At 35.8% G+C, this 13,740-nt stretch overlaps 1 protein-coding gene across 3 annotated transcripts in view; it reads left to right on the top strand.

The window, feature by feature from the left end:
- Positions 1-13,740, top strand: part of LOC149564648 (ARM repeat superfamily protein) — a 311,869-nt gene that overhangs the window by 264,762 nt on the left and 33,367 nt on the right. For all 3 annotated transcript variants that reach the window (XM_089818208.1, XM_089818211.1, XM_089818209.1), the window contains 2 exons: positions 10,378-10,510; positions 10,607-10,755. In XM_089818208.1, the coding sequence (XP_089674334.1) occupies positions 10,378-10,510; positions 10,607-10,755 (282 nt within the window). The remainder of the gene's footprint in view (positions 1-10,377; positions 10,511-10,606; positions 10,756-13,740) is intronic.

Here is a 13,740-nt window from a genome sequence, read left to right on the forward strand (position 1 = left end):
AAAATTAACTGCTTATCCCTTGAGACGCTGGTCATCCATCTTTTAACAATGATATTTTCACTTGACATGATTGGTTTGGACACTACCGCTCTGTAATGTCCCCGTTTTGGTTGACATCGTTTTGCGTGCTAAATCAGTCTATCACGGACTCTCGTAGACTGGTGGTTGTGATGAGAGGGTCATTCTGACGTTTATTTGAGGATTGGATGGCTTATTATGCTCTTGGAGATATTATTTTTATCATTACTTTTTTATACGCGGCCTACATGTTATAATTTTAAGTTGAGTTGCACTTTTTATTTTATAAAGTTATTTAATTATAAAAGTGCATTATAATGAGTTTTTATAATGAATGCTTCTAGAAGTTCTTAGTAACTTCTTAGAAAAGTGAATAAATAGAGGGCTTGGCCTCTCATTTGCATGGATGGGATTTGATAATTCAACTACATTCTCTTTGAGCATTTGTGGCACCATCCAGGTCTGCAAATATTCAGCATAATCCTTGAGAACGATACCTCTCAAGAGATTGCATAACTGAGGAAGTGAAAGACCTTCTGAAGGGTTGCACATTGGAAGTGGTACTCAGCCATTTCATGTTGATCTTCATTGGTATATTTAGTTTGGACAGAGATTCGATTGAGGGTTTGATTTTTTAAAAGGCAAAACCGAAAAAGCAGGCCGAAAAAGTAGTCCAAAAAAGCAGAACCGAAAAGGCAAGCCGAAAAAGCAGTCTGAAAAAAGCAGTCCAAAAAAGCAGTACGAAAAAGCAGATCCGAAAAAGCAGTTCGAAAAAAGCATATTGGAAAAAGCAAAGCAGAAGGGGCAGCATTGAAAAAAATTATTACAGCCATCTACAACCAAGTTCCTTTGTTAGTATTGCTTTTTAGGTGTTATAAGTTTCAGCTATAGGTGTGCATTATACCAACATTATCATTTTTTGTAATCCATGTAAATGCCAAAAGTCTTGGCCATATTTCATGAGCATTGTATTAGAAATTTCATTGCAATTAAGAAGATAATAGTTGCTGGTGTCATTTAAGCAATTCAATATCATTATTTATCAGCTAGTTAGTTTGCATACCAATTGTTTGTAAAAATGCCAGTTGGCTGTAGGTGTTCATTCCTCATGCTTAGATCATATATATGCACTGAATATTGTCAAAATTAGTTGCACACTCATGTTAGGTCATTGTGTAGTCCATTTTGAGTCTTCTTGCACAAGATTCTCATTGATGCAAATTGAAGAAAGAGTCATTTAAAGCAAGCTGAAACACTATATCAGTCATATGTCCCTTGCATGTGAATTGTTTGATGACATTCCTTGAGCTTTTATTAGCATTTTTGAGAGCAGATTTGAGGAGGGTCATTACAGTGCACTATTAATTTAGTAGAAGACCATAAATTACTGGTAATCTGAAGTTGTAATTGATTGTAAGAGCAGCAACATCTTAATTGAATTCGTATATATATATATATAGGCAATGTTTCGGTATCATGGAGTAGGGTGGAATTATAATTTAACAAATATTTCTTTCAGCATTCTATATCTCAGCATTGTAGTTGATTGCTTGCCAAGTGTTTGATGAAATTGCTTAGCAGATATTCAGTATGTTACATTGCACAGTTCAGACTACACGCCTAGTGTTTGACGTAATTGCATAGTTCAGTGTTAGTAGTTTTTAGTGACCTTTGAGTAAGGGTCATTACAGTGGTATCAGAGCTTGGTTGGAAAGTGTTTGACAAAATAAATATTTTTGGTTATAACCTGTTGGGGTTATTAAATTTGCCATCACTGAGACATATATTTCACTGACATCGTTCCTTGCTATCGACTATCAAAGTATGTGTGTCTTTAGACACTGTCTTCTATGCTGATGTGTATGCTTTAACAATGTAGACTTTCACTTCATACGTAGGCAAGGTTGTAAACTTGTCACTGCATTCTATGCCTTCTGATGATTTTCACTTCTTTGTCTTTGTATGGCTTCCTTTTACCATTATCCAACCATATATTATTTTGAAAAATCCAGATGCCTTCTATTCAGATGATTCATATGAAGACCGGTCTTAATCACACTTTATCAAATAATATTCACACCTCAGACATCCTCTAATTTCAACTTAACTTAATCATCATTGCCATCTGTATAAAATGCTCTTTAAATCCACCGTAGTCACAATTGCTGGTGATTTGATGAAGTGAATTTCAACTTTAAATATTTTATGGTAGCCATTATTTTATCGGGACAAGTGAAATCTTAATCTCCTTTCATATGGTTTTGCCACAGTTATATGTAATGATTGAGTGTTCAATAACATTATTGGGCTTTAAATAATTCACAACATATCCAATGCTTATTAATTATTTTTATTGTCTTCGATTTTGGTCATGATAGATCTTCCTTTGAGGCAAGTTAGTCTCCCATTTCTTATTAACGTTTGATTGTCGTCTCACTCACACTATCTCCATTTCTTTCGTTCCTCTGTTCAACAAACTCTTTACACATTACAGATCCCTCCATCCTTTAATTGAGCACGTTGAACAACTCTTGTATGTTCGCATATTGTCGTGTTCCATCACTCCCATACAATCACTTCTTTTATCTACATATATATTTCAGACCTTTATGAATAATAGGTGCATCATTGTCTGCATCATTGTATATATCTTTAGCATGTTGCCATGTGATCATCAATTCTTTTATCGTATCACGAATTCCAAACGCTCTTTAAAACCTCACTCTTTAGATTACAATCATATTCTTGTCTTTGACATTGATGACCTGAAAGTCTTTGACATCAATTACAATATTTCCATCAAGCCTCTGAGTATCTTGTTTGCCTTCTTCAAAGGCGTCTAAGGTAGGTCCTAGAGGGCTGATGATGTGACTACCTAGTCTTGCTCCCACCTTAGCTACTTCTAGGGATACCTTAGGTCTTTCTCTTGACCTAATAGGGTTACTAGTTACCCTAATCTCCGTAGGATCCTAAGAAGGAGGTCCTAGGGTTTTCAACTAGTGCACACCAATGAAAGAACAATAACTCTCCAACATTACAACCAACTCCAAATACTCATATGACTTCTCAAATGGATGAATGGTCACCTAAGAAGGCATTTGAATTCCCTTCAAGGTTTGCAACCACAAGAAAACTTGAAACCCTAATTGAGTTCCAAAAATCATGCAAGATTTCACAAAATTGCTTGAAATATGGCTGCAAGCAATTAGCCCGCCTAATGAAGAAAATCCCAAATATCTTGCAAAAGTCCTTAACAATGGGGCAACTAAACCACTGATCTAGACACCCTTTTCAGAGATTTTACGGATTTTGGTGGTCTAGGGTTCTCAACCTTTCCGTACAGTACGGGCACAAATTTAGCCTAAAATTAAGGATTTTAAGGGTTTAGCAGGCTGCCTGATGAGAAACATGTTTTTCCCTCCATAGAACTTCCACCAGTGCCTCTCATTGAGATTGGGGCTTCATTACTGATCCTCCTAACACTTTCCAAGCTTTGATTGAAGTATCAATAACATTCAATCATTCTATTTCTTCTGCACTTGCCTGTGACCCCTAGCCATGCATCTTTGGCTCACCTAGGGCATCACCATACAATTACTTGCTTTGCTTTCCAATGGCCCTCCTTTACTATACAATATGTACAAGGAGTCATCTCCCAAATCCCAAGAGGCCGTACATATCCTACGATGGGAGAGGGAGTTATGACCCCATTTTGCTTAGTTGCCTGATTCAGGACAGCAAGTAGAGCAAAAACAAAACAATTTATTGAACTAACGGAATCTCTACAAAATCACAAAACAAAGCTATACAGATTCTTAAATTGAAACCCTCTAACACTTCCCAACACAACAGATCCAAGTTCAATCCATGAAAGTACCCAAAATCTCATAAAACATAAACTGTAACTGGTTTTTTGCTCACAGGCCATAAACACCAAAAATGGCTAAAACTTCCAACCTTGCCAAAAGGTTGAGGATGGCCTTATAAACACATCCCAACACCGACCCCAACATCTCCAGACAGTTATCAAGCTTCAATTGAAAAGTTGCTCGAATGCAACAAAAAGTTTTGAGCAATTTTTGAATTTTTGAGTGTTTGACCCTCAAACTTGCTGCAAAGGTTGCCAAACCTTGCCAAGAGCATCAAATGGATGAAAAACATGTAAGAAGGTCCTAAAAACATTCATGTGACCATTCTACCCCAATAAACAAAAAGATGCTCAATTTGACCTTATTGAGCAACTATGAGCAACTTGGACCTTAAGAGGCTTTCTCATCTTAACCTTCCTCACCCTAGGACTAGACTAGCCCTATTATTGAACTAGTGGTGTGGCTAGCGCCACTACAAGCGAAAATATCCTAAGAGCCCTAGGTCTTTCCACAAGGCTACATAGGTGCCCTTGCACCGAGTAGCCATAACTGCTGCATGTGAGGTGGACCCATGGTCAATATCAATAGTGTGTGTGTGTGCGCTAGAACGTGCTCTATCCTCCTCTACCATAGCCACAACCTCAACCTCTATATCTGCCCAGTCGACCTAGTCAAGGTCCACCTCATTGAAGGTTGGATCGGTAGCCTCAATGAGCCACTTTTACTTTGGATCGATCATCTCTAGAGTGATCAGAGAGGAGTCAATGTCCAAAATCTGTTTAGTCCTAAGGTAGGTTGTAATGAACAAAAACAAGATCATTCAACCTCTCTATAGGCAACCTATTTCCCCTCTTTGTGTGGATGTGCTTGAACATGAACCATTTGGAATTACATCCATAAGCCCTACCTGCTTGACTCAAAATACAAATCACAATTTTTTGAAGATTTGGGGTTGAAGGCCCAAACATTTACCACCATCTATCTGAAACAAGGAAAAGAAAAATAATTAGTGTCATTTACAAGTACAACTTTAAGGGTAAATTACAAAATAAAAAATTAAAATGCTACTTATAAGCCATAAACTTAAGAATATATTTTTACCTGGTTGTAATTTTGTCTAAGCATTTGTGCACATCTTGCTAGAGAAAATGACCCCTTCTTTATTATTAAATTTATCTAGCTCAATGGTTGTTGCTGAGGCATTGCTACGTGCTACCACTACACATGTTCTGCATCACTATATATATAAGCTAGTAAGAACCTCCTCTTCTGCTTTGAAGTCCAGATGGAAATGGAATTTTGGATTCAAGTAATAAGTCGTTATATGGATGAGCTTGTGAAGATGGTTTTATTGTCTCCTATCAATGATCTCCCAAATGGGGCCATACTTCTCCACTCTTGCCTACAAAGGTCTAATGGCCTCCTTGGCTATATCCATGCCCTCATATATGTAGCTCATAGAGGGCTTCTCCCAATCAACAACACATAGGAAAACTATAAGTGGCTCAGTGACCTGCGTATAATGTAAAAAAATATTTAAGTCGCAAATTAAATAAAAAAAAGCAAAATTAAAAATTTGCAAAACAAATAAAACTATGCATATAAATTAAAAGTAAAACCAAATTATTAAACAAGTAAATACTAAATTGTAATAAATTTACTGCCAAACCAGCCTCATCAAAGATGCAATTTGCCACATCTATCCTTGCATTGGTCATAGGAAAGGAAGAGGAAGTTGACTCCACCCCAACAAACATGCGTCACAAATCTACTCTAGATGATAACAAGGATTTCAATGTGAGGAAATTTTAGGCAAACCTCATGATAGAAGGACGAGCGAACTCTTTTTCCCCCACGTATATTCTCATTATGCGAAGGACCAATGCATGATTATAAACAAACTTGCACATATTCTTGGCCCTTACAACACATGATTTGACCCATTCAAGCTTACCAATATCCTCCAACATGAGGTCAAGGCAATAGGCCGCACAGGGAGACCAAAAACTTTTGGGGTGCCTATCCATCAAAACTTAACCTATAACAATTTTAAATTAATTAGAAATTTACATATGTTTAGAAAATTAGAAAAGTTCAAATAAATTTATGGATGTCTCTCCATCAAATTTTTAAAACTCGAGAAGTTTAAAATTAGAAGTTTACCTACAACAACGTAACTTGTTGCATTATGTATCGTCACTTGCACCACATTTTCTTCTCCCACCTCTACTATGATTTCCTCAATAACTTCACATAACTATGTGCCTTTTTAACTTTTGAGGAAGCATCAATACATTTTATGAACATGGTGGATCCTACAAAATTTAAATAGAGAAAAATAATTAACTATCATGGATCATAATTAATCAACAAATCAAAACTTAAATTATTTAATTACAATGCATGTAGGGAAGCTGAATGATCAATCACCTCTATAGGAAACAAGAAAAAATTAGGTGTTCTATTCCTCCTATTGGTCCAACCATTAGTCATAACGGTGCAACCCTTTTGGGTCCATGCCTTTTGATGATCCTATAGCTCAATTTTCATATCCTCAACCATTTCATCAAAGAGGGGGCCACTCAATTCAACATTAGTAGGGGGTTTGAACCCCGTATGGTAGATAGTTAAAGTATCTATCATGCCTTTCCAATAAGGAGACCTGCCACGAATTGATTATGAATATATGATAAATATTGTGAATCTCTGATTAGACAATTAGAGTTGAACTTCAAAGTTTCAAATTCAAACTATAAATTGAAAAACTTAACTTTAAACTTAAAGTATACAAATCTTTTAAACTTAAAGTATACAAACCAAAAAAGAATCTCCTTGTTCCAACCCATCCTCTCAAGCAAGAGTAGTGCGCAACACAAAATAACTATCCAATTTTGACTTCCCCATTTTAGGACGAAATGTAATAGGACAAGGATCAGAAGCAGAAGCACTAACACTAGCACTATGACGAAAGGGAGATCTAGTAGAACCCTTTCCAACATAACTTGCGGAGCATATGCAGGAGGATCGGAGACAATAGAACTTAACGCTTCAAGTTGCCTCTTCCTAGTTACCTTCTCTTGTTTACGTGTGTCTAATTGGACGTAACAACAATGTTTTGCCTCAGCAGTTTGTTTAGTACACATTAATATTATGCTCAGGTATGCCAACCATACGACATTTGAATCTATTGATGCCACCAAAATTTGTATCTTTACATAAAGTACATTTTGTTTGATTTTTTCCGTCTTCTAGGAAATTCCTTGGTATGTTTCTAAGACTCATTCATTTTGGGCATTGTGAAAAATGAATGTTAAAGCTGCTCCAATAAAAAAATTCAAAACTTTACAAATTTATAAAGTTAAACCAATAAAAATAATCAGCAAACTGCACATTTTTTTTGAGAAAATTGTAAATACATGTTTGCAAATTTGTTCTAAAAACATTGTAGGCTTCGACTTTGCACTTTGCGTTTTAATAAAAAACATTCAAGATTTATATATTAAAACTCAAAAAAATAATAAACAATGAAGAATGCATTAACATACAAAATAAAATGAACACAATCTACAAAGTTTAACATTTACCTCTTGCAAATAAGTTGAGGAGTGTTCCTAATGACTCCTCAATGTAAACTTATGGCCTCCCCAAAATTGATTTGTTATCTTTTTTATGCTCTTCTTACTTGCTAGTTGCAAATCTATGGTTTGTATTTTTTCTTCCTCTTTTCTTCCCATGCTAAGCACTTAGAAGGCCTTTAAGGGTTATAAATAAAAGAAATGTTTAAAAATAAAAATAAATATTTGTTGGAGCTTTTTTTGTTTTAAGAGTTGTGCAACCGAGTATTGTAGGCGATTTAGGTGATTTTTGGCAATATTTGGTGACTCCACGAGTTTAGGTGAGCCATGGCCAAAACTTGGTGAGTTGATGAACCGAGACACCAAAACTCCATGCTCAATTAGGCTTGCAGAATCCCCGAACTTGCCTAACTTGCGGCGAGTTTGGGATATTTGGTTTTTATTATGTTTAATATAACTTTTTATGGCAACACTTATGTTGAAATCAGAAAATGTACTATTTGAGACAAAAAATAAGTCTATAATTCCAACACTTTAATGCATGCGTAAAACATAGATTTAACTTAGTGCCAACTTAGAACCATTAATCAATGTTAAAACCCACTTGGAGTCATTTCTATTTTGTAGTCTTAAGAAAAGCATTGACTTGTGTTGGTTTCTAAAATGCTCCACAACATTTCAGGGACAAGGGTTTCCAAAACATTTCGGGGACATGTTTACAGGACATTTGGACCAAAAATAGGGGATGCATCCCTGTGTAACATAGACTTAAATAGATCGACCAAAGGGAGTATCTTCATGCTGCTAAAGTCTCCCTGTACGATGACTTCCCATGGGCACATTCCATCTGGATGCCATAGAAAAATTGGTTATCTACTTGCCCCGATATTTGAAAACTCATGCCTCGTCGTGAAATGCCAAACATTGACAAGACGACAACCTCCTAGCCTATATCCCAAAATAAAGACCATCTTGAAGAAGCAAATAGGAAGGCTTACAATATTGAATGTTTGGCTGCTTCCTCTGTAGAAAGAAAAACCTCATACTAGTCATTCATCTTAGTAGTATGTGTCATTTGGAATATCAAGTAATCAGTGGTGGGGCCAATGGAAATGAAAATGCATATCTTGCTATTTAATCATTGTGAAATGCATTGACAAACTGTGGTAGAAATCTTTAATCAATACTAGAATTCCATACCTTTTTGTGTGAGGAATCTCATCATGTAGAGAATGGAATGAAAAACTTGCATCATCATGCACAATCTGACTTCTATGCCCAGCTGAATCGCAGTCATCCTGTTGTACTCATGTTGTTATTGTAAGAACGCCAAGTGATAATGGAACCATTGCTGCCCTTGGATATTTCATTGCTCCAACATTGTAAACTCCATTATTACATGGTTCAATCTTTGAAACCCTTGAAGTAGCTTCTTATGCCTTTTCCCTAACAAATGCTCTACATAGCTGCCTCACAGACCTGATGGCACAATTTCTACCTGAAAGCAATTGCAAGTAATCTGATTTTATCACTTGAGATGCCCGTTTAAGTTTTTGTAAATTTGATGCTGAGGCTTCATCCCAAGTCCCATTTTGTCCCTCATCAAACGAACTATCCAGATGAAATATTCAATGGATTTATCTGCAATTAAAATGAGCTAAGATTTGTATAACTTCCTCCATTGAGTATTCACCCTCAGGAGCTGCTCCAAAAAGTGTAACTTGTTAAAATCAAATGTATTCCCTGTAAAAGCCTTTTCCTCATGGCTGCAAATTGTACTTCCCTATGAATTTTTCTCCTCCACTTTCAAGAGTTAAAACTCTTGCTGTGCTTATGTGTCTTTATTGCCAATGAGATATGATGTTTCTTCCTCCGTAGCTGATTTACATTCAGCATCATGCTCACCTGTCACGTTTGGTATGACAAAAATCTCATGCATACAATCAAAATCTTCATGCACTAACTCTCCCACATAAAGTTCATCAACTACTCCTCTTACCTGTTGGTCCTCCACATCTGTTATATTTGAACGTTGCATCTTAGTTGATGATGCCATAGAAGATGAGGTTTCTAATTGATCTGAAGAAGAATGTGACAAAATCAATTCTAAACCAAGCTCATCTACCTGATTTTCTACTTCATATAGTGCCACTAGGGGAGTTTGTAGGGTGTCCTTAGTATTCAATTGCTGGAATATAAGGATGTCTACTTCTTTCTTCCTTAATGCCTTTGAATAAATCTCTGCAAGATTGAAGAGATGATCTTGATCTGAAAGCTGTAGCTAATTTGATTTTAGTTTTGTCATCTCTTCCTTGATCACTTGCGAATCTGGAGATTCCTCTTTGAGTCCCTTTTATCCCATAATTTATTTGAAATGAATGCAGAAGGGCAAAAAAGAAAGCAAGCATACGATATTAGGATATATTAACACATTCTCTGTTGTTTCTGTTCAAATAATTCATTTTTTGTACACATTCCTCTTCAAATTCATGACTGCATCTCAGGTTTTCCATTCTGATTTATGGTATAAGGGTAAAGAGTCATCATAAGGGCTGTATGTGCTTGAATCCTATTCGTATTGAAGCATATTATGATTTGAGGTCATTGTTTGCACAATCTTTCTACATATTAATCTATAGTATTGGACTGATATTCTGTTATGCTCTCTATGATCTGTACTAATTATTTGTATATTGTATTCTATGGAATTTATAGCTTTAAGGATGTCTAGATATTTATTAAATTGTCCCATTCAATAAGGCATTTCTATGGAATCTTTGCTTGTCTTCTGTTAGTGTTGAAAATGTAAGTGCATAAATAGAAAGCATTTCTATAGAATCTTTGGGGTCATTTGGAAGTGCTGAAAATGTAATTGCATAATTTTAATTTTGACTTTACATTTTCTGCATACACAGGACTGTATGATGAATGAAAATAGCCAAAAAACAAGTGGTGGATACTATATTGTTCCCTGTATTTTTCTCTTCTCTAGGAGTGAGAAACTTACAAGTTCTGTGTTTGGACTATTAGAGGCTTCTTCATCTGAAGGTAGGCCTTCATTATTTCATGGAATATTTATCATAATTTTTTTACTTCAGGGTTTTAGAGGAGTGACCTGTTTCTTTTACTTTAATCTGAATGCAGGTTATGAATCAAATTTTACCCGGGTCAAACATCTATGTGCTATATCATGGGTTGTAATACAACTTTATAAAGTTGAACACATGCATTACCGATTTTCAAAGTGCCAGTCATCAACGAAGGCTATACTAAGGAATATCAATGCAGTTCAGGTAAGCTAGTTTTGAGGCAATTTTTATTTGGGGCAATGTTCATGACAATTGTTACCACCTAGTTTTAAAATAAGTTCAAGTTAAATCTCCTGGATCTATAATTAAAATTTAATATCATGTATCTCTGATTATAAATCAATGTTTGCATGGATATGGAAACCTCCGACATTCTATGAACTAGAACCCTCCTTAGGTAGATGTTGCTTGATACACAAATGTGAAAAAACTGTTAACAGGTGGCAATGCTCAACATGACTAGAAACGTTGTCTAGTCGACAGGCAAAGACATAACCACTCACATTGATGAACTTTGTCAGAAAATGATTTTTGTGGTAAGGTGTGGTAAGGTACAAGTTTCTCATTTATCTAGGGTGAGGAGACAAGTAAGATATTATATTGTATGATGTTATTATAAAGTATTGTGTTGAAGAGGAACTGTGTTTTTGGTTTTCGCATTCTACACAGGAAAATTATGTTATAGAATAGAAGCATGTTTTAGAATGATGAATATAATGTCATCAGTAGGTGTAGTTGAGAGGTCCTCTTGATGTTAGAGCCATGTTTTCATATTCTTCTTTACAACTGTAAACCTAAGTTGTTGGTTCGAGTCCAGGTTCGGGGGTTTGGGAAATTGTTTTTTCAATTTGGGTTCTTGGGGGGGTTCAATGTGAATGTAGAGTTGTCTTACATTCTTGGGCTGCAAATTAGTAAATCAGGAAAACTGCTTTAAAAATTTAAAATGGATGATTGCAATTTGGCCAGGACTCCTATGGAAACCAGATGCAAGCCAAGGATGATATGTCTCTCATTGTTGATCAAACCTTTTACAGGTCAATGGTAGGAAGCTGCTTGTTTGTTATAGCTACTAGACCCAATATAATGGAAATTGTTGGTTATGTTGCACACTTTAAAGCTACACCAAAATAAATTCATGTCTTAGCAGTTAAGAGGATCTTTAAGTACCTAAAAGGGACTGTTGATTATGGTTTGTTGTTTCCAAAAGGTTCTGATTTTTCTCTAACAGCTTATACAGATACAGATTGGGGCAGTTTTGTAGATGATAAGAAGAGCACAAGTGGTTGTGCTTTCTACCTAGGTGGCTATTTAATTTCTTGGCTCAGCAAGAAACAGTCTTGCACTTACTTTTCTACAGCTGAAGCGAAGTATATTGCAGCATTCTCATGTTGAACCTAGGTAATTTGGAGTGTTGGATAGATATTTTGCAACCGATGGTTTTGAGTACAAATCTAGTCGCAAAATAGGATGACCAGCCACTACGTGTGAGACAGATTCTCTTCTACCTTAAAGGGAAGGCTCCCTCTTCTCAGCGTTCCTTAGATCAACTCGAGGTAAGCAAGAAGTTGAGAGATTTTATAAAATGGGTGTTACCAATATCTTTTCTTCTTTTCTTTCAAGAAAGAATCCACTTACTCGTGGAGCGAGTAATGGGCAGGGTGAATCTCTAACTGCACTTCTATCAAGAGCTAGAAACAGTGATACGATAACCCTTAACTAACTCAAAGGCTAGCTGAAAATGTACCGGTTTGGCTCTAAGTCCAATTGTACTTTTATATGAAAAGCTTTACAATTAGGGCACAAAGACTCTTAAAAGTAAGAATAACTTAACTATTTTGTGAATTAAGAAAGAAATATAAGCTACAAACAAAGCTTTTAACTATATATTTCCACAATTGCTTTTAGTCAAAGCTCCAGCTCCAATTGCTTCTTAACTCTTTTGTATTCAATTAACAAGATATAATTACCAAGAACACAAGATAACATGAATCAAAGATAAGTTAGATGAATTATAGACAAAGCTTATAATTCATACAAGTATCAATCTTCCTTAATCAAAGCTAAGTCTCAAATGCTCCTTTGTATTCACTTTCTCTCAAAATAATGCTACACAAACAAAATTTTGTTGGCACAATTTCTCTAGAGCTCTCTTGCATAAAGATAAAAATGATTTTACAATGGGGGGCACTCCTTTATATAGGCACAAGAGTTGAAAAAAAGGTGGAGGAAAAAGTGGGAGCAACTCAACCAACTTTGACCTAGTCTAACTAGAAGAGAAATTTTAGGGTTACATGCAACTGCACATGCAACTCACATTACATCTTTTCAAGTACATGCAACTCACATTATATGTAACTACATCTTTTCATGAAATGAGTTCTCTTAGATCTACAAATAGAAATAAAAATAAAAACAACCATCTTAAAGATTGTTTCTTAGTGCCTTGAATTTGACAATGATATCACGCATTGTGGGAAGACTAGTAGTTTCCATGGTCTTTGATATGGCTTTGATCCTCACTGCATCTGCATACGTTGATTGAACAACTTTGGAATTTGTTGTTAGAGAATCTAACAAGTGTTTTGTCGAGGATTTATACAAGACAAACTTGTTCATTGTGTGCAAACCAAAGTCTTCAGAATCTTCATTAGCATTGACCTTGATTGTATATTCCGAGCTTACCCTTTCAACTGCAATGAGATTACCGAATTCATCAATAACTTGGGATCCCATCTGTTCCAAATCACAAGTAATACTTGTTTCAATTGCTTGACCATCTCCAAGGGCTGCCTGCAACCTTGTAATCAACTTCCTCAATGTACTCTTTGTAGCCAACAAGTCCTTGAAATTTGAAGAACATTTCACGTGACGGAAGAATGTCACATGAGACCAAAGCATCTAGATCATATCTTGCCATTTCGTCCCAATCATTGAGGATTTCCTTCAAATCATCCACTTCTCTAGTCAAAGAAGAGATGAAGTTTCATTCCATTTCATTCATCTCTTTGATGCATTTAAGAACTGCAAATGTCTCTGCGATAGCCCGAACTCCTTCAGAGATGATATCCCCTATCCAAGACTTGGCGGCTTCAATCAACTTCCTTTCCTTGGATGTCCGAGACATAACAACTGCACTTTGAGAAGATTTATGACAAATGACCTCGTTTAGGCAAGAAACCTCCTGTTTGA

The sequence above is a fragment of the Cupressus sempervirens genome, chromosome 3 (genome assembly GCF_028749045.1).
Source record: "Cupressus sempervirens isolate cs-2001-9-10 chromosome 3, ASM2874904v1, whole genome shotgun sequence".
In the NCBI taxonomy this organism is placed as follows: domain Eukaryota; kingdom Viridiplantae; phylum Streptophyta; class Pinopsida; order Cupressales; family Cupressaceae; genus Cupressus; species Cupressus sempervirens.